The 27,240-nt window shown below is 46.0% G+C and overlaps 2 protein-coding genes across 2 annotated transcripts in view; one reads left to right on the forward strand and one right to left on the reverse strand.

Annotated features, from left to right (window-relative positions):
* The window catches only part of LOC130298197 (oocyte zinc finger protein XlCOF7.1-like), a 286,423-nt gene that overhangs the window by 107,371 nt on the left and 151,812 nt on the right, over positions 1-27,240 (reverse strand). The window lies entirely within an intron of this gene.
* Positions 1,064-9,273, forward strand: LOC130298196 (gastrula zinc finger protein XlCGF53.1-like). The gene is made up of 4 exons (XM_056551113.1): positions 1,064-1,473; positions 4,583-4,730; positions 5,743-5,922; positions 9,147-9,273. Exons 2-4 carry the CDS (start codon positions 4,653-4,655, stop codon positions 9,192-9,194), a joined length of 306 nt encoding a protein of 101 aa, XP_056407088.1. The 5' UTR covers positions 1,064-1,473; positions 4,583-4,652; the 3' UTR covers positions 9,195-9,273.

Below are 27,240 nucleotides of genomic sequence, written 5' to 3' on the forward strand. Positions count from 1 at the left end.
CGCGGTGCGGTGGTTCGGGGGTGCGGTGGTTCAGTGGGGGCGGTGCGGGGGGCGGGGCATTATCGGCTTATCGGCAAGATAATTGCCGATACCGATAATGCCCAAAATCGTGATTATCGGCCGATAATATCGTCCATACCGATAATCGGTCGATCCCTACAGGAAACCTTTTTCAGAGCAGGGACTCCTGTCATTAAAGTGATAAGATTTGGAGGGGAGGGAGGCCGCTGCCAGTCTATGAAGCACAGTCAGGAGTTCAGCACGATTCATAGCCCCTAGGACCTACCTGCTATCAGCATCTGGGACTCATTGCTAATGCCGGACATCACCAATGCCAAAAATCTATTTCCGGTAGCTCAGTGGAGCTGATAAGGACACCCACAGTGAAATAGCGGGGTCCCGATCAGCTGAGAGAACGTGTGGAGGTCCCTAACCTCGCTCCACGCTGTCTGAACAACGCTCCAATCCTGCAGGCAGCCTCAGCATCACAGTATTGATCAGTGTATGTAAGCTGATGCAAAATCATTTTTGTACAAAAAGTTAGAACTTTTTTATATTTTAAAAGTGTTAAAATAAAACCTATATAAATAATTTATCATTGTAATCGTTTGGACCTACAGAATAAAGAGAATTATTACCGTAGTGTGCACTGCGTCCAAACAGAAGAACCCAGATTAAAAAAATTACTTTCACCCAACAATTAATATTTTTTTGGCCCTTGTTTTGAGGTAAAATGAGTGATGTCATTACAAAGTACAAATCCGTGGTGCAAAGAAACAACAAGAACAAGAAGCCTCATATGGATTTGTAAAGAGGAATTTGCAATCATTATGGCTATTAGAAGGGAAAACAATTTTTAAAAGAGAAATCACTGTGTCCTTAAGGGGTTAAAACTCAAAACTACCGAGTCCTGAAGGGGTTAATAGTTCAAAAACCCATCTGACAGCCTCCACATGTGACCACACACATACCTCCACCTGCAGACTGTACGGGAGCCGCTTATAGGACCTGCGATGATGTCACAGTCATGTGATCAGTCACATGGAGGAGGAGTCGTCACATGATCAGGGGCTGCTGCTCTAGGCTCATCTGCTCCGTGTATGCAGGACTCTGCTGTCACATGACCATTATCACAGGTCCTTCAATCACAATCTCTTCTATCCTGCACTGTTGAGCTCCGCCCACTACTGTCACATGATCCTCCCCACAGGTCCTTCAGCCACAGTCACATCTAAACTGCTAAACTTCGCCCCCAAATGTACTGGTCACATGATTGTGACATCATCACAGGTCCTACACCTCCAGCATGTAGCAGATACAGAGCAGGTCCTGGTGGGGCAGTCACTGCTGTTGTGTGTGGAGATCTCTCAGAGCGGCAGCCCCTGATCATGTGACTCCTCCTCCATGTGACTGATCACATGACGGTGACATCATCGCAGGTCCTGTAAGCACACGGCTCCTCTACAGATACAGGTATGTGTGTGCGGTCACCATCAGATCAGGATTATTGGGGATGTTTATTATTAACCCTTAAAGGAGAAGTCCCATGTAGAAAAATTATTGTGTTTTAAATGCAGAAGCAAAAGTTCTATCACTTTGTAAATCACTGACTTCACCCATCTTGTATATAAAACCTGTTTTTCTAGCTTCTTTGTTCAGAGAGGAAGTTCAGCAGCTCCCTGTTCTGATGACTTGCGACCCCCCATTGAGCTGCATTATGCTGGGGGCTGTGATGTCACAATTTCCCATAGTTCTGCAGCTTAGCCAGCTCTGTGCACGGCAAGGGAACCTCCCATGTGCAGCTTCAGCCAATCATAGAAGCCCCAGTGAGCTGAGCTCACGTGTCTTCATCTCCTCGGCAGGGAAGCATCTGACAGCCAGCTCAGTGTTTATAACAGCAAGAACGATGTCCCAATGTCCCGAGAAGAAGCAGAGGGGGAGGGGAGATCCCTGCTTTCCCCTGCACTGATTACAATCTGACAGCAGGTCAGTCTGAAAGAACGATGTGCTGAGAATAGAAGCAGGGGGAGGGGAAACACTGAGCCTGCTGTTAGGAAAGTGATCAGTGTCTAGGTCAGTGTAGCCCAACCAGGGTGCCTCCAGCTGTTGCAAAACTAAAACTCCCAGGCATGCTGGGAGTTGTAGTTTCACAACAGCTGGAGGCACCCTGGTTAGGAAGCACTGGTCTAGGCTGGGCTACTTCTATGATGAACTGAAAGGCATTATGGGAGACAGGAAGTCAGGGACCTCCATGGACCAGGAAGTACCGATCTTTCAGAGGGGATTGCAGGAGAAGGGAGAGGGTGAGATACATGAGGAGCAGATTGTCAGAATGATGAGCTGAGGCACTTTCACATGATAGAAAAAAAAATTGTGACTTGGTCCATGATACTTCTTCTTTAAGGACACGATGTATATTTACATTCTCCGCCCCATATGGGACTTTGAGGTGAGCTCAGGAGCTATAAGCAGCCAGGACTCACCACTAATGACGCTCATCGCCGTTAACCCTTTAGATTCCATGATCAAAGTCGATTGCAGGATCTAAAATGCGTAAAATGCAGTTGTTGGGGGCGGAGTCTAGATCAGCTGAGATGACGGCCGGAGGGCCCCTTACCATGCTTTGTGCTCAGATCAGTGCTCTAAGTATACAGACACCTCCACAGCCTTTATAAGCCGAGCACCGATAACACTGATCACTATGGCAGAGCGTTATTCAGGGTTTGTAATAGAAGCCCCTCCCCTAATAAGTTTATATCCCATTTTTGTAATAAAATAATGTAGGTGGGCGTGGCTTAGACATGGCATTTAACCCCTTGAAATCACCAGTTACTTATTCAAAATGTAGAAAATGTATATAAATGGAAAGGTTGGCACCTGTTTTCATGCCAATCCACAATTTGGGCCAGGCTGGATATGGTTGGAAAATATAGAAGGGCCCTTACTCTTTATTTAGTATCCCTTAGGTAAGTGGCCCAACAGTGTTTAACCCCTTGAAATCATCAGTTACTTATTCAAAATGCAGAAAATGTATATAGTTGGCAAGGTTGGCACCTGTATTAATGCCAATCCACTGTTTGGGCCAGGCTGGATACAGTTGGGTATTATGGAGGGTCCTTACTCTTTATATTTCCATACTTAATTCAGTGGCCCAATCGCGTTTAACCCTTTGAAATCATCAGTTACTTATTAAAAATGCAAATTTTTTCATCCATTTTTTACTATTGTTTTTTTCAGGAAAAATACAAACAATCCGGATTTTTTCTTCTGAACCTGATTGTTCCCAAATAATATTCAACATTTATGTATAAAAAACAGATTTACTGCAGAGAAATAAGAGGAGAAAAGGTTTATTAGTCACAGTCATCTATAAGACAATGAGAATAAGAAACCAACTTCAGTGAATAAGAAACTGGACGAATAAGAAACCAACTTCAGCCTCGTGTCGATTGCAGGATCTAAAATGAGTAGAATGCAGTTGTTGGGGGCGGAGTCTAGATCAGCTGAGATGACGGCCGGAGGGCCCCTTACCGTGCTCTGTGCTCAGATCGGTGCTCTAAGTATACAGACCCCTCCACAGCCTGTATAAGCCGAGCACCGATAACACTGATCACTATGGCAGAGCGTTATTCAGGGTTTGTAATAGAAGCCCCTCCCCTAATAAGTTTATATCCCATTTTTGTAATAAAATAATGTAGGTGGGCGTGGCTTAGACATGGCGCTGTGCGGTTGTTTCTCTAGGGAGCGCCGTGCCGACCAGCGGTTGTTTCCTGATTTCCTGCCTATACTGCCCCCCAGGGGATGTCTGGATGGTGAAGGTATCAGGTCACTTACCCGCCCATCCTGTCACCTGGTCAGTCTCTTTTCTCCGGGTATCAGCCACATCTTCCATACAGGACTATGTAAGCATCAGGTTTTTTAAGTTTCTCCCGCGCCCCTATTATTACTTAAGACAGTGTTTCCAAACCAGCGTGCCTCCAGCTGTTGTAACACTACAACTCCCAGCATGCCCTGACAGCCAAATGCTGTAACAGCTGGAGGCACCCTGCTTGGGAAACACTGACTCCGGTGGTGGCCCAGACCCTGCGTGTGTAACGGTATATGATGCTCGGCCTCTGCTGCAGGTAATAGCAGGTTCTTCCGGGGGGACATATCACAATTCACATAAAATCCTGATGTAATTGTGATGTATATTGTGCCCCCTAGTGGACACATTTCACTATTCTTCATTGGACAATGTCATATTGAATCCCTCTATTCTTCTCCCTGCTCTGATGAAGACGTTCTGAATACACCGCAGCCTCAGAGATTAGGAGAAATGGATTCACAACGTCTTCAGCAGAGCAGGGAGAGCGACCTCAGAAGACCTGGAGGACCAGAGCGCCCCCACTGGACGGGAGAGGTGAGTGCGCTCTAGTCTCTTATTTTACAGCCCTCGGACAATGGATTTTGTTTTATAGAGAAATCTGAAAACTCCTATAATGTCTCCTCAGATGTTTCCCCAGATTATCTCCAGGAAATGGATTTTATTTCTCCATAGAATCTGGTGCGGTTTATCATCGTCTCCTCTTCTTCCCTTCAGGTTTCTCCAATCCAGGATCCTCTGCTGATATCTTCTATATAAGAGAATTCTCCTGGATGACCCATCAACCATGGAGAGAGACAGGAACAAGATGGCCGACAGGATCATAAACCTCACCCTACAGATACTCTTCCGGCTTACTGGAGAGGTGAGGGATTCTGGGAGTGATGTCACATGACCTCATTCTTATCTTTGTAATAACAGATGGATATGACTGGAGAGGTGAGGGATTTTGGGAGTGATGTCACATGACCTCATTCTTATCTATATAATAACAGATGGATATGACTGGAGAGGTGAGGGATTCTGGGAGTGATGTCACATGACCTCATTCTTATCTATATAATAACAGATGGATATGACTGGAGAGGTGAGGGATTCTGGGAGTGATGTCACATGACCTCATTCTTATCTATGTAATAACAGATGATATGACTGGAGAGGTGAGGGATTCTGGGAGTGATGGCACATGACCTCATTCTTATCTATGTAATAGATGGATATGACTGGAGAGGTGAGGGATTCTGGCAGTGATGTCACATGATCTCATTCTTATCTATGTAATAACAGATGGATATGACTGGAGAGGTGAGGGATTCTGGGAGTGATGTCACATGACCTCATTCTTATCTATGTAATAACAGATGGATATGACTGGAGAGGTGAGGGATTCTGGGAGTGATGTCACATGACCTCATTCTTATCTATGTAATAACAGATGGATAAGACTGGAGAGGTGAGGGATTCTGGGAGTGATGTCACATGACCTCATTCTTATCTATGTAATAACAGATAGATATGACTGAAGAGGTGAGGGATTCTGGGAGTGATGTCACATGACCTCATTCTTATCTATGTAATAACAGATGTATATGACTGGAGAGGTGAGGGATTCTGGGAGTGATGTCACATGACCTCATTCTTATCTATGTAATAACAGATGTATATGACTGGAGAGGTGAGGGATTCTGGGAGTGATGTCACATGACCTCATTCTTATCTATGTAATAACAGATGGATATGACTGGAGAGGTGAGGGATTCTGGGAGTGATGTCACATGACCTCATTCTTATCTATGTAATAACAGATAGATATGACTGGAGAGGTGAGGGATTCTGGGAATGTATGTAGTGATATTAATGTGTCTCTCCATACACAGGATTATACAGTAGTGAAAAAGTCCTCTAGTGGGCGCTGTCGGGCCCCTGTGTGTGAAGGATGGGGAAGAACCCTGAGCCCAATCCCGGGGCCCCCACCTCACTCCCTGATACATAAGGAAATGGATGAACAGAAAATCCGAGAACTCATCAACAAGATGATGGAGCTGCTGACTGGAGAGGTGACCCTGCTGGGACATTATACAGTAATGGAGGGGTCTGGTGATGACTAGAGAGGTGACCCTGCTGGGACATTATACAGTAATGGAGGGGTCTGGTGATGACTGGAGAGGTGACACTGCTTGGACATTATACAGTAATTGAGGGGTCTGGTGATGACTGGAGAGGCGACACTGCTGGGACATTATACAGTAATGGAGGGGTCTGGTGATGACTGGAGAGGTGACACTGCTGGGACATTATACAGTAATGGAGGGGTCTGGTGAAGACTGGAGAGGTGACACTGCTGGGAATGCTGGGAGATTATACAGTAATGGAGGGGTCTGGTGATGACTGGAGAGGTGACACTGCTGGGAATGCTGGGACATTATACAGTAATGGAGGGGTCTGGTGATGACTGGAGAGGTGACACTGCTGGGACATTTTACAGTTATGGAGGGGTCTGGTGATGACTGGAGAGGTGACACTGCTTTGACATTATACAGTAATGGAGGGGTCTGGTGATGACTGGAGAGGTGACACTGCTGGGACATTATACAGTAATGGAGGGGTCTGGTGATGACTGGAGAGGTGACACTGCTGGGAATGCTGGGACATTATACAGTAATGGAGGGGTCTGGTGATGACTAGAGAGGTGACCCTGCTGGGACATTATACAGTAATGGAGGGGTCTGGTGATGACTGGAGAGGTGACACTGCTGGGACATTATACAGTAATTGAGGGGTCTGGTGTTGACTGGAGAGGTGACACTGCTGGGACATTATACAGTAATGGAGGGGTCTGGTGATGACTGGAGAGGTGACACTGCTGGGACATTATACAGTAATGGAGGGGTCTGGTGATGACTGGAGAGGTGACACTGCTGGGACATTATACAGTAATGGAGGGGTCTAGTGATGACTGGAGAGGTGACACTGCTGGGACATTATACAGTAATGGAGGGGTCTGGTGAAGACTGGAGAGGTGACACTGCTGGGACATTATACAGTAATGGAGGGGTCTGGTGATGACTGGAGAGGTGACACTGCTGGGACATTATACAGTAATGGAGGGGTCTGGTGATGACTGGAGAGGTGACACTGCTGGGAATGCTGGGACATTATACAGTAATGGAGGGGTCTGGTGATGACTGGAGAGGTGACACTGCTGGGAATGCTGGGACATTATACAATAATGGAGGGGTCTGGTGATGACTGGAGAGGTGACACTGCTGGGAATGCTGGGACATTATACAGTAATGGAGGGGTCTAGTGATGACTGGAGAGGTGACACTGCTGGGACATTATACAGTAATGGAGGGGTCTGGTGAAGACTGGAGAGGTGACACTGCTGGGACATTATACAGTAATGGAGGGGTCTGGTGATGACTGGAGAGGTGACCCTGCTGGGACATTATACAGTAAGGGAGGGGTCTGGTGATGACTGGAGAGGTGACACTGCTGGGACATTATACAGTAATGGAGGGGTCTGGTGATGACTGGAGAGGTGACACTGCTGGGACATTATACAGTAATGGAGGGGTCTGGTGATGACTGGAGAGGTTACACTGCTGGGACATTATACAGTAATGGAGGGGTCTGGTGATGACTGGAGAGGTGACACTGCTGGGACATTATACAGTAATGGAGGGGTCTGGTGATGACTGGAGAGGTGACACTGCTGGGAATGCTGGGAGATTATACAGTAATGGAGGGGTCTGGTGATGACTGGAGAGGTGACACTGCTGGGAATGCTGGGACATTATACAGTAATGGAGGGGTCTGGTGATGACTGGAGAGGTGACACTGCTGGGACATTATACAGTTATGGAGGGGTCTGGTGAAGACTGGAGAGGTGACACTGCTGGGACATTATACAATAATGGAGGGGTCTGGTGATGACTGGAGAGGTGACACTGCTGGGAATGCTGGGACATTATACAGTAATGGAGGGGTCTGGTGATGACTGGAGAGGTGACACTGCTGGGAATGCTGGGACATTATACAGTAATGGAGGGGTCTGGTGATGACTAGAGAGGTGACCCTGCTGGGACATTATACAGTAATGGAGGGGTCTGGTGATGACTGGAGAGGTGACAGTGCTGGGACATTATACAGTAATGGAGGGGTCTAGTGATGACTGGAGAGGTGACACTGCTGGGACATTATACAGTAATGGAGGGGTCTGGTGATGACTGGAGAGGTGACAGTGCTGGGACATTATACAGTAATGGAGGGGTCTAGTGATGACTGGAGAGGTGACACTGCTGGGACATTATACAGTAATGGAGGGGTCTGGTGTTGACTGGAGAGGTGACACTGCTGGGACATTATACAGTAATGGAGGGGTCTAGTGATGACTGGAGAGGTGACACTGCTGGGACATTATACAGTAATGGAGGGGTCTGGTGATGACTGGAGAGATGACACTGCTGGGACATTATACAGTAATGGAGGGGTCTGGTGATGACTGGAGAGGTGACACTGCTGGGAATGCTGGGACATTATACAGTAATGGAGGGGTCTGGTGATGACTGGAGAGGTGACACTGCTGGGACATTATACAGTAATGGAGGGGTCTGGTGGTGACTGGAGAGGTGACACTGCTGGGACATTATACAGTAATGGAGGGGTCTGGTGATGACTGGAGAGGTGACACTGCTGGGACATTATACAGTAATGGAGGGGTCTGGTGATGACTGGAGAGGTGACACTGCTGGGAATGCTGGGACATTATACAGTAATGGAGGGGTCTGGTGATGACTGGAGAGGTGACCCTGCTGGGACATTATACAGTAATGGAGGGGTCTGGTGATGACTGGAGAGGTGACACTGCTGGGACATTATACAGTAATGGAGGGGTCTGGTGATGACTGGAGAGGTGACACTGCTGGGACATTATACAGTAATGGAGGGGTCTGGTGATGATTAGAGAGGTGACACTGCTGGAACATTATACAGTAATGGAGGGGTCTGGTGATGACTGGAGAGGTGACACTGCTGGGACATTATACAGTAATGGAGGGGTCTGGTGATGACTGGAGAGGTGACACTGCTGGGACATTATACAGTAATGGAGGGGTCTGGTGATGACTGGAGAGGTGACACTGCTGGGAATGCTGGGACATTATACAGTTATGGAGGGGTCTGGTGATGACTGGAGAGGTGACACTGCTGGGAATGCTGGGACATTATACAGTAACACCACTGGAGGGGTCGGGGTGATGACTGTATCATTATGTGTCAGGTTCCTATAAGGTGTCAGGACGTGGCGGTCTATTTCTCCATGGAGTAGTGGGAGTATGTAGAAGGACACAAGGATCAGTACAAGGATCAGGTCATGATGGAGGATCAGCAGCCCCTCACATCACCAGGTAATAGACATGACTATATACACACGTCCTCTCATTATTTGTATGTAAAGAATGAATTCAGTCTCTGTATGTGTTCCCTACAGTCAGATCCAGTAAGAGAACAGCACCAGAGAGGTGTCCCCGTCCTCTTGATCAGCAGTATAAGGAAAACATTCCTACAGAGAAAGATCTGAACAATATTAATGCTACAGACATAAAGGAAGAAGAAGAGACAGATGTGAGCGGTGATGAGCAGTATAAGGAGGATGTTCCTACAGGTAACCGCCCAGGTGAGTAGTAACAACTTAATATAGAGAAGAGTCACAGATTCTTCTGCTGTAATAATTGTGTAGAATTCTTTTATCTCTCTGTCCTGTCTCTTGCTGTATATTCTTCTATTCACCCAAAATGCAAACTAATGTGATACTACAGCTGGAATATGGACAAGAAATATCCTTATGTGTACAAGGCCATCACGCCCGTTCCCATAGACTTGCACTGAGGGGGCACAGTGTGACATCATGACCCCCGCAGCCCACACCCAGCGTTTGGAACTAAATGTTCTGACCACTGGGGCAGTGGAGTACCCTTTTAATCCCCCTGTCCGTTCTCCCTCTGCGGAAGAGCAGCTCATGTCCATGTAACAGGGGACGGGAACTGTGGCCAAGAATTCAATAGAGTTGTGTATTGTAGCAGCAGAAGTGTGCTGGGATAAGGAAGCGCTGGTGGACACGTTCTCTCGTGGACTCTCCCATATTATACAAGATGAGATTGTGGTCAGAGATCTCGAGGAGATTTTGTCTTTAATTATCCTAATTGACACTGGCCGACGTTTATCATTGTCTTTAGACTGTTTTTTCGTGTCTAGAAAAGGCACAAAAAAGGAGCAAGCAGGGTTTATTTGCACCTTAAACCTACAATGATAAATGCCGACCACTAGGTTCTGAGAGAAATCACCATTTTGGGACCCTTCGAGGAGGCCTTCTGTCAGATTGTCGCCTTTCCTTTCATGCCCTCCCATGTCTCCCTCACCTCCCATGCCCCCTTCGCCCCCATGCCCCCCTCGCCCCCATGGCACCCTTGCCCCTATGCCCCCCTCACCCCCCCATGACTCTTTATTGTGGCAAGTTGGGCCCTTTGTGCCCAGATAATGTCAAACCTGGTCAGGAAACATTTGCACCTGAGGTCCTGAGTGGGCTTTCTTTATCTTAGTCAGGGCCGATGCAATGTTTTTTGTCTACACAGATAAAGGTGCATTTGGTCGTACCCCCCCCCCCCCTCCCCCCCCATCACTGGTGCAGCACGGGTTGGAAGCACCATGCTAGGCAGAATATTGTGCATCCACCTGCAGCCTATGAATGTAAGAGAATGGTGATGCATATATAGTGTATGTATCGCCGCTCACCAGGGGCACATGCAGAATTTTCTCACAGGTTGTGGTTTAGAAACATAAACTAATAACCCCAAACCAGCAGGACAACATATTACTACTGCAGTGACTTATACCATCATACTGTTATTTTCTCTAGTCGTCTCCACGACAGCACCCTGAGATTGCCTCTGCCTGATTGGACAGGGAAAAACACTGAGAGGTTAAAAGACCCTCCCCTTCCTCTCCCCTCCAGTGTTTTTTCCTGTCCCGATCCGGGCAGGTAACCTAAGAGGTGCGGGAGACGGATCCCGCTTGACAGAATATTTATTTTTCCCTACCTACTTCTGCGGCATCCAGGTCGGGCTTATGCAGAGTGGGTGCGGATCAGAGAGCCGGCTTCTCTTCCGCTCCCGTGCTGACTTTTTTTCCAGCGTCGCACGGGGCCTTTATTCCGGTTCCGTGGAAGTAATGCCAGTGCCGGCCGGCGTCTGACCTCATTTCCGCTATCGTGGGGTCAGTTCCGGGCAGATCCCCAGTCCCGTGGTTGGTGTCGTATGTCACTTGCAGTGGGGGCAGTGTCACATGCTCCGGCCTGCCCTAGAGGATTAAGAGGTGGGCAAATTCAAACGGGATCGCTTCCAGACCACAGACAGTGTCCTCTATTAAAGGATCCTTAGTCTAGTGTCCTCTGCTTCATTCAGCTCGCTGTATGGAGCTTCCAGAGCCCACGATGTCTACTCCACCGAAAGTCTCTGAGGGTGAGACGCTGCAGAATCCGGGATCCGTAAGTACTGAGGGCTATGCGGTCTTTACACAAGCCTATCTACAGTTGTTTTTTTCTGATCCTTTCCTCCCTTGTTTTTATTTCAGAGAGAAAAGGATGTTACTGTCCCTAAACCTAAACATACTAAAAGGAAATGTTTATTGTGTAATAAGGACTGTGTTAAGAAGCCGATATGTAAAAGATGTTTGGCTAATTTAGTTAGGGAGGAAACCCCTGACCTTATGAGAGAGATTAAGGAGATTATCCACACAGAGATTCAAGCTGCTAAATCATCTCAGCCCGTCGCTTCTACCTCAGCTGTGGTTAAGGTGCCACAGCCTAAGATAATTACTTTTTTTGACTCAGTGGAAAGTACCGCTACTTAGGATATTGAAGAAGAAGAAGTGGTTGAATGTCCTGAGGTAGAGGAGGACCTTGGCTTCAGAACATTCCTGTTTAGTCCTGAGGATACTGAGGAACTAATCTGAGCCATTAGATCCTCCTTTGGTATAGAAGAAGTTCAGGAGCCTAGAACAATTCAACATTCATAAAATCATTAAAGATGAATGGTCCAAACCTGAAAAAGGATCCTTCATTCCAAAGGGATTAAAGGATGCTATCCCTTTGATAATAAGGATTCGGAAGATTGGGACACTATACCTAAAGTAGACATCCCTATTGCGAAGGTAGCAAAACACACTTCCTTACCCTTTGATAACGCTACCCAGCTCTTCTTAAAAAGACTTGGGAAGCTGCTGCGACCCTTTTACGTCCTAGCATTGCTTCCACATGTGTTGCTAGAACCCTTGGTGTGTGGCTAGATCAACTGCCCCTGCATCTTCAAGGTGATACGCCTCGTGACCAGATTCTTGGATCTCTCCCTCTCCTCAAGATGGCCTAAAATTTTTATCGGATGCTTCTGCCGAGTCTGTCAGATTATCTGCATGTACAGCTGTGTTATCTAACTCCTTAAGACGTGTCTTATGGTTAAAGTCCTGGTCTGGGGATCTAGCATCAAAATCCAAGTTATGCTCACTTCCCTTTCACAGTCAGTTTGTATTTGGTCCTGAGTTAGACTTCATCTCAGCTAAAGCAGCTGATAATAAAAAAGGATTTCCTCGGGAGAAAGCAGAACCTAAAAAGAAGACTCCTTTTCGTCTCCTATGCCAACCAAGTCAATCTTATAGAGGAGGGAAAGGAAAAACAGGACGCTGGTCTTATATTAAGGGTGGCAGAGGTAGAGGATTCATTCTTAATCCCTCCCAGACTGAATCCGATACCAAGAAACAATGATGCCATTCCTGTGGGGGGCTCGGTTAACCTCTTTTGCCCACAATCGGGAAGCTTTAATTCCCAATCCCTGGATTGTGAAAATTATACAGGAAGGCTACATAGTGGCATTTACCTCCCCTCCTCCTCAAAAGTTTGTAATGACTCTAACTTCAAATCATTCCTCGCAGATTCTTCAGGGGGTTCAAGATTTATTAAAATTGGGCGCGGTTGTCTAAGTTCTCTTACATCAACTCAAACAGGGACATTACTCTCACCTGTTTTTGGTAAAAAACAAACAGTGGAAAGTTCAGAACCATAATAAATTTTAAACCCCTGAACAAATTTGTAAAGTACAGAAAATTCAAAATGGAAACAATAAAATCAGCAGTAGCTCTAATAAAGAAAAATTCAGTAATGGCAACTATAGATTTGAAGGACGCCTATTAGCATCTTCCAATTCATAGGGAATCTCAGCAGTTCCTGAGGTTGGCCGTTTCCTGAGGTCTGCCGTCACTACTAGTTTGTCTGCTCTTCGGGCTTTCTTCTGCCCCCCCCCCTCCATATTTACAAAACTCATTTCAGAGGTGGTGTCCCTTCTGAGGAGGGTGTTTATTATTATTATTCCCTATCTAGACGATTCTGTTCCTCGATTACAGGTCCACATTCACAGGAACATTCAGATTCTTCAGAGCCTGGGCTGGATACTCAACTCAGAAAAGTCAGACCTTTCTCCCAGTCCAGTAAAACAATTTTTAGGAGTCCTCCTAGACTCGACTGTCCAACAATCTTTCTTCCCACCAGCAAAGAAGTTGAAGATTCAGCAGTTAATAACAGAATTTTGTGCTAGACGGTCTTGCTCAATCCATTATGCAATGTCCATATTGGGTCACCTAATGTCTTGCATCCCGTCAGTGAGGTGGGCCCAATTTCCCTCAAGACCACTACAAAGATGGCTCCTAGCAGTATGGGACAACTCCCTATTTTCCTTGGGGAATGTACTGATTCCCATAAAAAAAAAAAAAAAAAAAATGTTAGTTTGGTGGCTCTCCCAGGAAAACCTGAGTCAGGGGGTTCATTGGTTTCAGGAGGGTCCTCTAATCATTACCACAGATGCCAGCACGTGGGGGTGAGGAGCCCACACAGTGGATCATGCAGTTCAGGGCAGATGGGGACCTGTACTAGCTCAGAAATCCTCAAACTTAAGGGAGCTTCTAGCCATATGGATGTCTCTCCAACACCTAGAACCATCCTGCAGAGGCAGACACATTCTTCTTCACTCCAACAATACCACGGCAGTGTCCTTTATCCGCCATTATGGAGGCCCCAGACACAGTCATCTCCAATCAATAGCAAAGAACATTTTTTCTTGGGCAGAAGACAGAATCTTATCCATAACAGCCGTACACCTCACAGGAGTCTGGAATCTACAGGCAGATGTTCTCAGCAGGCAGACCCTAGATCCCGGGGAATGGTGTCTAGCAGACTGGGCTTTCAGATTGATAACAGAGAAATGGGGTGTCCCCCAGATCGACTTGTTCGCCACCAGAAAAAAACAGAATTTTTTTTCCCCTCAATCCAAGGGACCATCCAGCGGTGACAGATGCCTTAGCTCAGACATGGAACTTCAGTCTAGTCTATGCCTTCCCTCCTATTCCGGTAATTCCCAGGGTCCTTCAAAAGCTAAGTTGAGAGAAGTGCACCCTGATCTTAGTTACTCTATTCTGGCCCAAGAGGGGATGATGATTTGCTCTGCTACAGTCCATGAGGCTGCACAAGCCAATTATGTTCCCTGCTCACCAGGACCTGCTCTCTCAGGGACCAATTCTACACAGACAGGTTCAGAACCTCAATCTATCAGCAAGGATTCTGAAAAGTTCCTGCTAGAGAAGAAGGGATTCTCAGATAGAGTGATCAATACCCTCTTGGCAAGTCATAAGCTTTCTACCTCTAAAATGTACACTAAGGTGTGGAGGAAATATTCCTCTTGGTGTGGGTCATCTTTTTCTTTTCTTTTTTTTTTTTTATTCAATAAGTTTTTATTGTTTTCGAATTTGTCATAAAGCAGAAGTAACAGTTGTATACATAGAAATAAAGCATGTCAACTAGTTGAACATATAACAGCCTTATAAGGTCTAGTGCTCAGGGAGACAATGCCCCCGGTTCAGTCTAGACAAATAGGTAAGTGTAAAAAAAATAAACAAGGAATTGAATTAAGAGAAGCAAAGGAAGAGATAACAAAACAAAAATAAGTTGATAGGATTTTAGGAAACCATTGTGCAATGCGACTCATTTGTATGCTAGCCAGCTGTAGTATTGATCAGGGACAACCGGCAACAGCCGGTTACCATCGGTAGCAGTGCCAGTACATCATTTAGAGTAGTGTTCCCCAACCCCCGGGCTGCGGACCGGTACCGGTCCGTGGATCAAACGGTACCGGGCCGCCCGAGGAACTTTAAATAATTTCACTGTGGCAGCCGAGCCCGCCCATTGTGTGACAATAGCGAATTAAAATTTGCTATTGTTACACTGATCCTCCTCCAATACCTGCAGTGCTGCTGTCCTGTTCTCCCGATCGCATCATTGCATCGTATGGAGGAGCATGTGACACACAAGTCACTCCTCCTCCCCTGGGAGTTGTAGTTTTGCAAGAGCTGGTGGTCCACATTTTGGAGACCACTGATCTAGCAGCAGAGTGAGTGCTGTCTATAAGGGGGGCCCTGCTGTCTATATAAGTGTGTGTGGGGGGGGGGGGCTGCTGTCCATATAAGTGTGTGTGGGGGGGGCTGCTGTCTATATAAGGGGGGCCTGCTGTCTATATAAATGTGTGTGGGGGGGGGGGGGATTCTGTCTGCCAGTCAAGGTTGAAATGTCGTTTAAGAGAGTCAATTACAAGCATGTGGAGGTTAACAGGCAGTATTTGGGATTTGGAAGAATTGAGCTTATAGAAAGAGATATCGCTAAATCACTCCAAGAGGGAGAATAAAGCTGATAGAGATGACGGGACATCGGTTAGGGTGAGGATGATATCGTCAGCAAATAAAGCCAATTCATGAGAATAACCTCCAACGTCAATTCCGTGTATTCCATGATGGGCACGTATGGCACACGCTAAAGGCTCAATGGAGAGTAGGGGTGAGAATTGGCACCCCTGTCTCATGCCGTTCGACAGGTTGAACCGGTCAGAGAGAGAACCCTCCGAGAAAACCATCGCAGCCGGATTGGAGTAAAGTGCTTCCAAAATCTGGCCCGAAAACCCAAAATGCTCTCAGTGCTGAGAATGCATATTGCCAGTTCACCCTGTCGAATGCCTTTTCAGCGTAAAGAGTAAGGAAAGCTGCAGGGGTACAGTGATGCTCACAATGTTGTAGGAGGGACAGCATGCGCCTAGTATTATCGGGTGCTTGACGACCTGGAGTGAAGCCAACCTGGTCGGCACCAAACAAGTAGGGGAGAATGGGCAGTAATCTAGACGATAACATTTTTGCGTAAAGTTTAACATCCCCGTTCAGGAGCTAGATGGGTCGATAGCTAGGAGTTTGATCCAGGGGTTTTCCGGATTTGTGTATAGTGGTGAGAAGAGCTGCAAGCATTTCTTGAGGGAAAGAACCAGAGGACATAGTGACATTAAAAACTGCATGTAAATGGGGGAGTAAAATGTCCTTGTATCTCTTGTAATACTCATTCGGTAGGCCGTCAGGACCAGGCGTTTTGTGTGAGGGCAAAGATGCTATAGCGGTCTCAATCTCTGGGAGATAGGTGAGTTAGGCGACAGGAGAGCAGAGTCAGATAGAGAATGAAGGAAAGAGTCGATAGCTTCCTCAGTTGGCTGGACCGTCTGGTAGTCAGTCTGTAGGTTGTATAAACCACAATAGTAAGATTTGAATGCGTTAGCAATGTCCCTAGGGGAGAGGAGGACAGTGTTAGAGGAAGGGTGTTTTAAAGTGCCAATTTTACATTTTGTCCTGGGCGGCTTAAGATGCTTGGCTAATAGGGATGTTTGTTTGTTATCCCAGGTATAAAAATTTAATTTTGACCTACGAATATCTGCTTCATATTGGTAGAGTAAAAGTTGTTGTAAGAGGGTGCAAGAGTGTATGAGTTGGGAATATGTCTGTCGAGGGAGTAGTCTTATGTAAAGCTTCCAACACAGCGACCTTGTTGATAGCCTCTTGTATGTCTTCTGTTCGTAAGGAACCCAGACAAATGAAATTGCCTCTAATGACCGCCTTGTGGGCCAGCCACAGGGAGGTGCATGTTACACCAGGAGTAGAATTTAAGCGAAAGTATTCCTCCACAGAGGTTTCAATAGTTTTCAGTGTTCAGAGTGGGATTAGAAACCACTTAATTAGGCACCAATAAGGCTAGGTTAAAACATAACTTTTACTTCATCTTCATAACTTTTATTCAATACAATACATGTATTTTCTATCGGATGAAGTAAAAGTTTTTTAACCTAGCCTTATTGGTGCCTAATTAAGTGGTTTCTAATTTCAATTTTTTTCAATTTGGTACCCGTATCTTATACCAAAAGTTGGGTTTCTATGTTCAGAGTGGGCAATAACATGCATGTTGGCCCTCCAGACAAAGTCGCTGTGTGTGGGAGCAGAGAATGTGACTGACAGCAGGGTTAGCCGGACTCCCTTGATTAAGTCAGCGTGGGCTGACAAAACGTCGGGGGGCGGATGGCTAGCATCTAATTTTAAATAGCGACCATCAATGCCAGCATATATATAAGTGCATATCCAGAGCTAATTGCTATATACAAAAAGAGTGAATGCTCGTCATATAGTTGGAAGCACATACTCAATCTGCTGAGCGCAGGTCGTTTTTTTAACAAGCACCAAACACTTATTTTGTTTTCTTGTTTTAAGTGAACTAATAAAACATTGACATTTTAATATAGGGGGGATTTCTAGTTTTAGGGCTAACCCCTTTGGGGGAATACCCCTAAAAGTTGTTGCTGACAGCAGGGTTGGGGCATGGTCCCATCAGGTAATCTCCCCAATCTCCGAACTAGTGACCCGCTCTAACAAACCCCTTGAGACCAGGATGAGGTCTATCCTAGAGTAGGTGTGAAATCTGGGGGAAAAGTAGGTAAAGTCGCGTTCCGAAGTATGATATATTCTCCACACGTCAAATAGGTCGTAAGTGGAGAGGAGAGTGCCGTGGGCACATGAGCGTCTCTACGATGCTCCAGAGCGGAGTCAATGACTGTGTTGAAATCACCGCACACTATTACCTCACCCACACGGACCAAGAGTAGCAATTTGAAGAGTCTTCTCAGAAAGCGACTTTGTCCACTGTTTGGGGCATATAGATTAACTAAAGTAAAAGGTGTATTAACAAGGGTACGCATGATAACGATTAACTGACTATGAGGGTCTACAATTTGGCGGCATATGGTAACAGCAAGGTCATCTCGGAATGCAACTAGTACGCCCCTTTTCTTTTTGGCAAAGGAGGAATGGATCATCACAGGAAATCTCTGATGGCGGAGAGGGGGAGGATTTTCAGAAGAGACATGCATTTCTTGCAGACATACAATCGATGCATTGCGTTTCTCCACCTTCCGCCATAGAAAATGTCATTTTTGGGGACTATTAAGGCCGTTGACGTTCAGGGACAAAACATCAATACCCATGACTATCAATTCAGAGTGTGCCCCACAGGAGTGTAAAGATCAATTAAAAACTCGACTTACCACCAAGTGGCACAGACAAGGATGTCACAACTCAAAAACACAGGTGCAGCAGTGCATGTGGGGGGACAATTAAAATCCCGACTAAACCCGAAAGGGGCCAGACGGGGATGTCATAAATACAGACCTTAATTATCCTCTGGCGCACCTAGGAGATGGACTTGCGCTGCAGGTTGGAGGTCCCATGGAGTTTGAAGGCACTAGGCTGGGAGTCACGAGAGATATATATCTTAGCACAAAGGTCAGTATGCAATGCAGGCTAAGCAAAAACATTAACCATAAATACAATGAGGTCAGTAAAAGAAATGGCAGTATAGGCAGCACTAAAAAGAAAAAGTAAGAAAGAAGAGAAAGGAGGATAAAACACAACGGAATACAACAGTTGCACAGGTTCTCCGGTGAATAAATCGAGGTGTAGCACCGATTTAGTTGGGGTGGGACAGATATAATAACTGAGCTCGAGGAAAGGGCTCCAGCACCGGGAATTACTGAGTCATCGTAATACCACAAACTCAAACAAAGCAGGGAGTCAAACCGGGTCTCGGTGCGGTGGGGAGAGGGGCCGTGGACCAGGGATCTCGACATCATCAGAAAGCATACCCTACTCCTGTAAGATTGAAAGTCCTTGGGATGCCGTAAGAAGAGCATGGACCCTTCCCTGCCGATTGATCAGCACTTTAACTGTGAAACCCCACCGGTACGGGACCCCCAGGTTGCAGAGCGTTTCTGTGAGGGGAGCAAAGCTTCGCCTGGCCTGCAGTGTAGCAGCGGAAAGGTCCGCATACATCTTCACCTCTTCATATGGCGCTGGTAGGATAGGATGACTCCGAGAGTATTGAAGGAGCAAGTCTTTTGCATGGAAAAAAGGGAATCGCGCTAGGACATCGCGCGGCACCTCTTCTGGTAGGGAACGAGGGTTCGGTACTCTGTGGGCCCGATCAACGCTGTACTCGTATTCCTCCATGTTCGGGAGAATCTGTTTAGTGAGGTGGTGAACATAGCGGACCAGTTGGGAGCCCGGTATATTCTCTGGGATACCCCGAAACTTGACGTTGTTACGTCTATTGCGGTCCTCAAAGTCCACCATCTTGGCATGTAAGGAGTCCACTTTTCCATCGAGCGCATTATGCGCACTTTATAGCTCATTGTGGGCTTTAGCGAAAGAAACTAGCTGTCTCAGCTCTGGACATCTTGTGTTCCAGGAGAGTAGTGGAAGATTGCAGGAGTCGGAGAAGCTTAGAAAAGTCAGCTTGTAGAGAGCTTCTCAGTAAAAGCAGCATGTCCTTTAATAAGGTGTCTGAAACCGCTGCATCCTTAGTCTGGTACACTGTGAACAAGTCAGTGTCAGGACAAGCAGCAGTATCTTCAGGCTCAGTAGTAGCCTCACCTGGTGCAGCCATGCAAGGTTTCTTTTTAAGAGGACTGACCTGCGGGGAATCACCTGGGGCGCCATCTGCATCTTCGTCAGAGGTCTTGTTGTCAACCGCTTCAGCACTCGGAGTTTGAGGAGTGCCGGCGATTAGAAGCAGGGTTCGGGGCCATCCCACAGGGCCGAGTCTTCAAACGACAGTGTCTGGTGCACCCAAGTGGAAGGTAGGGTCTGGTAGGGACTCACAGTTGTGACAGCATCTTCCCCGTTGTCCGCTCTTTTTTATCTATTGCGGCCTGCAGGAGTTTGTTGTGCATGCTCCGAGGCGCCATCTTGGGAGAGCTTGCAGGTCAAGTCCCCGGAGCGGGAAAAGTATGTTAGCTTTTGTGCACCGCTCGGTTTGTGGTTCCTCTTTCTGCCTGAGATCGCCATAGCGGTGGATAGAGCTTTTGGGAAAAGCTGGAAGTCGCTGGCAGAGTTGCAACAGCTAGTTTCCCGGCACTAGAGCAGGAGCACCTCTTGTATGTGGCCATTCAGCACAGCGGCCAGATCACACCCCAGTCATCTTTTTCTTTTGATTCTCCTGATATCACTAAAATTCTTGACTTCATCCAAGACGTGTTTGATCTGGACCTCTCTCCTAACACTCATAGAGTACAGGTCTCAGCCCTAGGTGCCCTCTATCAGACCAAACTGGGAGAGGATATCTATATATCTAGGTTAATTAAAGCTACGGACAGATTAAGACCCAGAATTTAAAATTTTTTTCCTTCTTAGAATATTAATACGGTCCTCTTAGCTCTAACTAAAACTCCTTTTGAACCTTTAGACTCTATTTCCTTAAAATTTCTTACCATCAAAACCGTGTTCCTAGTAACCATCACTTCGGCCCGAAGGGTTGGTGAAATTCAGGCTCTCTCCTTTCAACAACCTTATTTCAGAGTATTAGACTATAAGATTATTTTTCAACTAGACACAAATTTGATTCCAAAAGTTTCTTCTTCCTTCCACAGATCCCAGGATATTGTTATCCCGTCTTTTTGTGCTCATCCTAACAATGAGCAGGAGCGATCTTTCAGTTTTTTGGATGTTAGGAGAGCTGTCCTTAACTACATAGACGTCACCAGTACCTGGAGGAAGGATAAGAACCTGTTTGTACAATTTGCAGGTCTTAATAGAGGTAGGAAGGCCTCTAAAAGCTCTATCTCTAGGTGGATTCGTTTAGCCATCTCAGAATCCTATACATCTAGTGGTCAGGATCCCCCTCAGAGATAAGGGATCATTACACTCGTGCTGTATCCTCCTCTTGGGCAGAAAAAGCTTCAGCCTCGGTGGAACAGATCTGTAAAGCTGCTACCTGGAAAAGATGACATACCTTTTCCAAATACAATAGACTTCATGTAATGGCAGGACATGGCATTTGGATGCAAAGTCCTAGGTGCTGTGGTCCCTCCCTAATAATTCTTTGGTATTTCTCGGGGTGCTGTTGCCGAGACGACTAGAGAAAGGGTTAATTATACTCACCGATAATTTGTTTTCTGGGAAGTCTCCACAACAGCACCCATACATTCCACCCTTTGGTGATAATTTTGGTGTTGGTTTTTAGTTACCACTTTTTCCTTTTCTACTCGGTGGGAGGGTCTTTTCCCTGTCCAATCAGGCGGAGGCAATCATCTCCGGGTTCTGTCGTGGAGACTTCCCAGAAAACAAATTATCGGTGAGTTTAATTCACCCTATGTAAAAAAACACTATAAACAGACCAAAATCACCACTATACAAGGGATGGATAATTACACTGCACCATGACCACTACCGTTACCACCATATAATGACTGGATAATACTACGGTATTGATACTGAATAAAACCCCTGCACACAGACCACTATCACCTTAACCTCTTAAGGACGCAGGGTGCGCCCGCTCCCATGCTATACTGTGGGGTCATGTGGGTCGGGCCTGGCACCTAGCAACGACCGGGACCGGTGGCTAATACTGGACATCACTGATTGCGATGATGCCCAGTATTAACCCCTTAGACGCGGCGATTAAAGTTGATTGCCGCATCTAAAATTTTAAAAACTGCTTCCCACAGCTCAGTCAGGCTGATCGGGGACACCCTGGTGAAACCGTGGTGTCCTGATCAGCTGTGAGGACATGGAGGGTCCCCACCTGCCTCCTCGGCGTCCGATTGTCGCTCTATTGCTTCATGCCTGAGATGCAGGCATGTGTAAAAAATATAGTTAATAAATTAGATTTAACCCCTTTCATAACAAAAGTTTGAATCACCCCCCTTTTCCCATTTAAAAAAAAAATTAAAAATGTAAAGAAATATAAATATAAACATGTGGTATCGCCGCATGCGTAAATGTCCTTACTATAAAAATATATCTTCAATGGCGTACACGTAAAAAAATTCCACAGTCCAAAATCGCGTATTTTTGGTCACTTTTTATACTGTAAAAAGCGATCAAAAAGTGGGATCAAAACAAAAAAAATACCAGTAAAAACTTCAGATCACGGCACCAAAAATTAGCCCTCATACTGCCCCGTACGCAGAGAAATAAAAAAGTTAAAGGGGTCAGAAGATGACAATTATATAAATTTTCGTAGTTATGATTTTTATCAGAAGTACAACAAAATCAAACCTATATAAGTAGGGGATCATTTTAATTGCATGGACCTTTAAAAAATGGAAACGGGGGGATTCAAAGTATGCAAAAATGGGGGGGTAACACAAACTATGCAAATTGAGTATACTTGTGATCGTATTCACCTGAGAAATAATTTTACTGCACAGTGAATGAAGGATCGGCGCCGCAAAAAATTAGATTTATGGCAAAATAAGAGTTTTGCCTCTTAGAGGAAAGCTTACATTTTCTGAGTTGTTATAGGGTTAAAATAAAATCGTTTTGTTCTTCGCAGATTCTTGTACCAGGAGATCAGAGGAGAATCTTATATCTTCAGATTATAAAGCAGATGATGATATCACACAAGATACATATGAAGAACATTCCATTATCCCAGATACACCCTCAGCCCTTCACAGCCAAGATCTGTCATCTCATCCTTATATACAGGTCCTGTCTTCTCATTCATCACTGGATGTTCAGCAAAATAAAAGCCACAGAAGGGGTGTTGGACATCAACGAGCTCATACAGGAAAGAAACCATTTTCATGCTCAGAATGTGGGAAATGTTTTACTAAGAAATCAGTTCTTGTTGTACATCAAAGAACTCACACAGGGGAGAAGCTGTTTTCATGTTCACAATGTGGAAAATGTTTTACTAAGAAATCAAGCTTTGTTGATCATCAAAAAACTCACACAGGAGAGAAGCCGTTTTCATGTTCACAATGTGGGAAATGTTTTATTAAGAAATCACATCTTGTTACACATCAAAGAACTCACACAGGGGAAAAGCCATTTTCATGCTCAGAATGTAGAAAATGTTTTACTCAGCAATCACATCTTGTTATACATCAAAGAACTCACACAGGGGAGAAGCCATTTACGTGTGCAGAGTGTGGAAAAAGTTTTGCTGACAAATCAAATCTTGTTTATCATCAAAAAACTCTCACAGGAGAGAAGCCATTGTCCTGTTCAGAATGTGGAAAATGTTGTACTAAGAAATCAGATCTTGTTAAACATGAAAGAATTCACACAGGGGAGAAACCATTTTCATGTTCAGAATGTGAAAAATGTTTTACTAAGAAAGCAACACTTAAAAGACATATAAGAACTCACAGGAGAGAAGCCAATTCAGAGCAATATTAACCATGTACATAGGATATCTGACATTTATACATATATCATATACTGCAGGGGTCTCAAACTGGCGGCCCTCTAGATGTTGCAAAACTTCAACTCCACGCATGCCTGTGAGGGGAGTCAGCCTGTTATAGGTTTTTATATAACCTTTTATAATAAACCTTTATATGATTATACACCATTTTGTATATCATCAGCCATGTTGTCTATAGTCCACCATCTTGTCTATGTTCCTTCATTATGAACTGAGTGTGAACTTTACCAGAATTATAACCAGGAAACTTGTAAACAAGAACCACAACTGCTGAGCGTACAGAAAACTCCAAGGCTACTGAGTCTGAAGACGTTCACACTTCCCGTCCTTCCTACTTAGAGATAAGACGCCTGTTTGTAACCAGGTATCATTGGGCAGTTTGCCGTCCTTTCATCTTTGCCTATAAGAATTCTGCTGTATGTAGTAAACGTCAGAAGACGCTGTATACAGATCCCAGTCTGTGTCATTTCTTCCAATCTATCTGGCCTGATTGATAAAACATTTCCAATTTGGCCTTGAACAGCAAATGTACCTGAAGGAATTGGTTAAATTCCTTAACATGACCGACAACGGTTATCTGCAGCCAACGGCTGTCCGGGCATGTCCTGGCATGCTGGGAGTTAAAGTTATACAACATCTGGAGGGCCACCAGTTTGAGACCCCTGATATACTGCATCTCCAAACTTGTTACCAATTGTTAATAAAAGTTTTCTTTCTTATATGATTTATTATTCTTATATTCATCTCCGCACACTGGACTTATAATAAATGTAATATTGTCCCTGAGGTTGTATATAGGGAATGTAACGCGTCAGTGTTGTCCCCGCCCCCTTCTCATTATGATTATAGAGACTTTAATTCAAGGCATCAGACAGGATCCGCGCGTCTCCCTTGAAGATCGTCTCTTCTGAACATAAGACGCTGCAGATACTTTTATTTATCACAAACCCTAGACCAGCGTTTCCCGTCTTGACGTCTATTTTCGGTCTCCGATCCTAAAATCCATTTTTCTATATGAGAAGTCGTCAATATCTCAGCGTCCCCCGGGTTCAGTAAACATCGGTGTAATTCTTTTCCTTTTCTTTGTCCTCCCCGGGGTATAAAATCCCTAGAGATCTGATCACATCTGGTACAAGATCTCTTTACTTCACACTTTGCGCCATTATTACACGGATTGAAGACCCAGTTACACGCTATTTAACCCCTTCAGGACACAGCGCGTACCTGTACGCCTGTGGGAATTTCGGTCCCCGCCGGACCGGGATGCCTTCTGAAATTATTCAGCAAGCATCCCGTGGAAATGACCCAAACCGCGATCACCCGTGAATTCACACCAGTGATCTGCGGCAAATCCGGTCATACTGGTCACGTATGACCCAGAATTAGAAGGTGATCGGCGGTGTACTATACACCGCCAATCATCTCCTGTAGCTCGGGGGAGGTGGTGATCCAGTCACCTCCCCAGGAGCGCTACTATTGGTCAATAGCAGCCGGCAGAGGAGGGGTTAATGTCCCCTTCTCTCATCTCTGCTTGCCCACCGAGCTCAGTGAGCGGGCAGAGCTGAGAGAATAAGCCAAGGACCCCCGCCCCCCGTGAAGATCTGTGCCCCTCAGGGCTGAAGAATTGATTTTAGTGCAGGGTGAGTTTCAGTGCAGGGACATGTAGAAGGGTAAAAAAAAAAAATGAAAAAAAAAATTTCCCCCCCTGACCGCCTAATAGGTCCTCAAGGGTCTGCCGAAGATTTTGCAGCGCGACGCGGGCCACATTAGGGTTTCAGGGTGCTGCACTTGGCCCCCTTTATTTTTTTGGCTGCTTTCTTATAACTGTGTGATTTATAATCAGACCGTTATATATAAGTTACACCAAATACATACACTTCACACTTCCCGGCATCCCCCCCCCACCCCCCCCCCCCACCCCCGCCACTGCATATGGCCTGCCGGGCATATTCGGCAGAGGAGGCTTATGCTTTCCTTGCCTCTGACACTGAATCTGCCAGTGAGGATGAGGAAGATCCTACTTTTCTGTGTTCTTCCTCGTCATCTAGTACTGATGATGAGTCCTCTGTGCGGCACGGAGACGCTGCAAGGCGAGGCCACACATCCCCCATGATAGTGACCCAGTGGCTGACACTAGTACGAGCCTCCATGCTGCTTGTAATAGAAGTCTGTCCCCCCGGAGGCGTACCGGAGCCCCCTTCGGGTGAACCTGTCTGGAGACTCCCAGAGGGATTTCAGCCACGGATTCCTGAGCTTGTTGGCCGGATACACTAAAATAAAAATTTTTGTTATTATTTCAGTAACGACTTTGTCAATCATGTGGTGGAGCAGACGAATCTGTAACAGTTCATTACCCACCACCCTGATTTGCTTTTGGCTAGGCCAAATTAATGCAGCCGAAATGAGGACATTTTGGGGCCTCGTGCTGCATATAGCCTAGTCTAAAAACCCAGTGTCAGGCAGTACTGGAGCAGGGACATCCTATACCAGACCCCGCTTTACAGTATGGCCATGACACGGAGGCAGTTCAAAGCCATACGGAAATGCCAGCCTTGCGCTGATAATGTGGCATGTACCCCCCCCCCCCGGGGTGATTCCGCCTATGACCAGCTTTATAAAGTGAGGCCGGTCATAGATCACTTTGGGGCCAAATATTGGGAGGCCTATGTACCCCTCAGGGAGCTCTCGGTAGAGGAGTCTCTTATCAGTTTTAAGGGGAGACTCATCTTCTGCCAGTATATTCCCTCAAAGTGAGCGCGGTATGGTGTGAAACTCTACCAACTTTGAGAGAATACCTCAGGGTACACTTACAAGTGTATGAGAGAAGAGATTCCCGTATTGAACCCCCAGAATGTCCCCCCACTCTGGGTGTTATCGGGAAAATCGTTTGGGACCTTTTGCACCCATTGCTGAATAAGGGTTACCACCTCTACGTGGACAACTTTATACCAGCATCCCTCTGTTCACATCCCTTGCCACCTGATCCACGTCCGCTTGTGGGACCGTGCGGAAGAATCAGAGAGGCCTCTCTCTAAATTTACTCCAGACACCTATTCCCAAGGGTGAGTCCCGTGCCCTTACCCATGAAAACCTGTTGCTGGTCAGGTATAAGGATAAGAGGGATGTCCTTATGCTGACCACAATTCATGGTAACGGCAGCACCCCTGTCCCTGTGCGAGGTACCACAACAACGGTCCTCAAGCCTGATTGTATTTTGGACTACAATCAGTATATGGGGGGAGTTGATCTCTCTGATCAAGTCCTCAAGCTATACAACGCCATGCGGAAAACAGTACAAAAACGGTACATGGTACAAAAAAGTTGCAGTCTACTTGGTACAGGTTGCCATGTACAACTCTTTTGTACTGTCCCGGTACGCTGGCAACACAGGGACATTCCTCCAGTTCCAAGAAGAAGTCCTAAAGGTCCTGATCTTTGGCGACCGGGAAAGAGCAGGCCAGAGTTCCCAAGAAACTGGAAATATAGGTGCCAGGATCCCCCACAATGGAAAGAAGGGACGATCCCAGAAAAATGCAGAGTGTGTTACAAGAGGGGCATATGGAAGGACAAGGGGGGGATATGGAAGGACAGGAGGGGGATACGGAAGGACAAGAGGGGGGAATGACAAGAGGGGGATAAGGAAGGACAAGAGGGGGGATACGGAAGGATGGGAGGGGGATACAGAAGGACACCACCACTCATGTGACACTTG

This window comes from Hyla sarda, assembly GCF_029499605.1.
Source record: "Hyla sarda isolate aHylSar1 chromosome 1 unlocalized genomic scaffold, aHylSar1.hap1 SUPER_1_unloc_4, whole genome shotgun sequence".
Taxonomy (NCBI): Eukaryota; Metazoa; Chordata; class Amphibia; order Anura; family Hylidae; genus Hyla; species Hyla sarda.

What these genes read in the sequence shown, in the direction of transcription:
- LOC130298196 (XM_056551113.1), top strand. Translation starts at nt 4,653, where the DNA reads ATGGAGAGAGACAGGAACAAGATGGCCGACAGGATCATAAACCTCACC. An exon ending in TCTTCCGGCTTACTGGAGAG is followed by an intron (nt 4,731 to 5,742) that starts GTGAGGGATTCT and finishes CTCCATACACAG; the next exon opens with GATTATACAGTAGTGAAAAA. An exon ending in TGGAGCTGCTGACTGGAGAG is followed by an intron (nt 5,923 to 9,146) that starts GTGACCCTGCTG and finishes ATTATGTGTCAG; the next exon opens with GTTCCTATAAGGTGTCAGGA.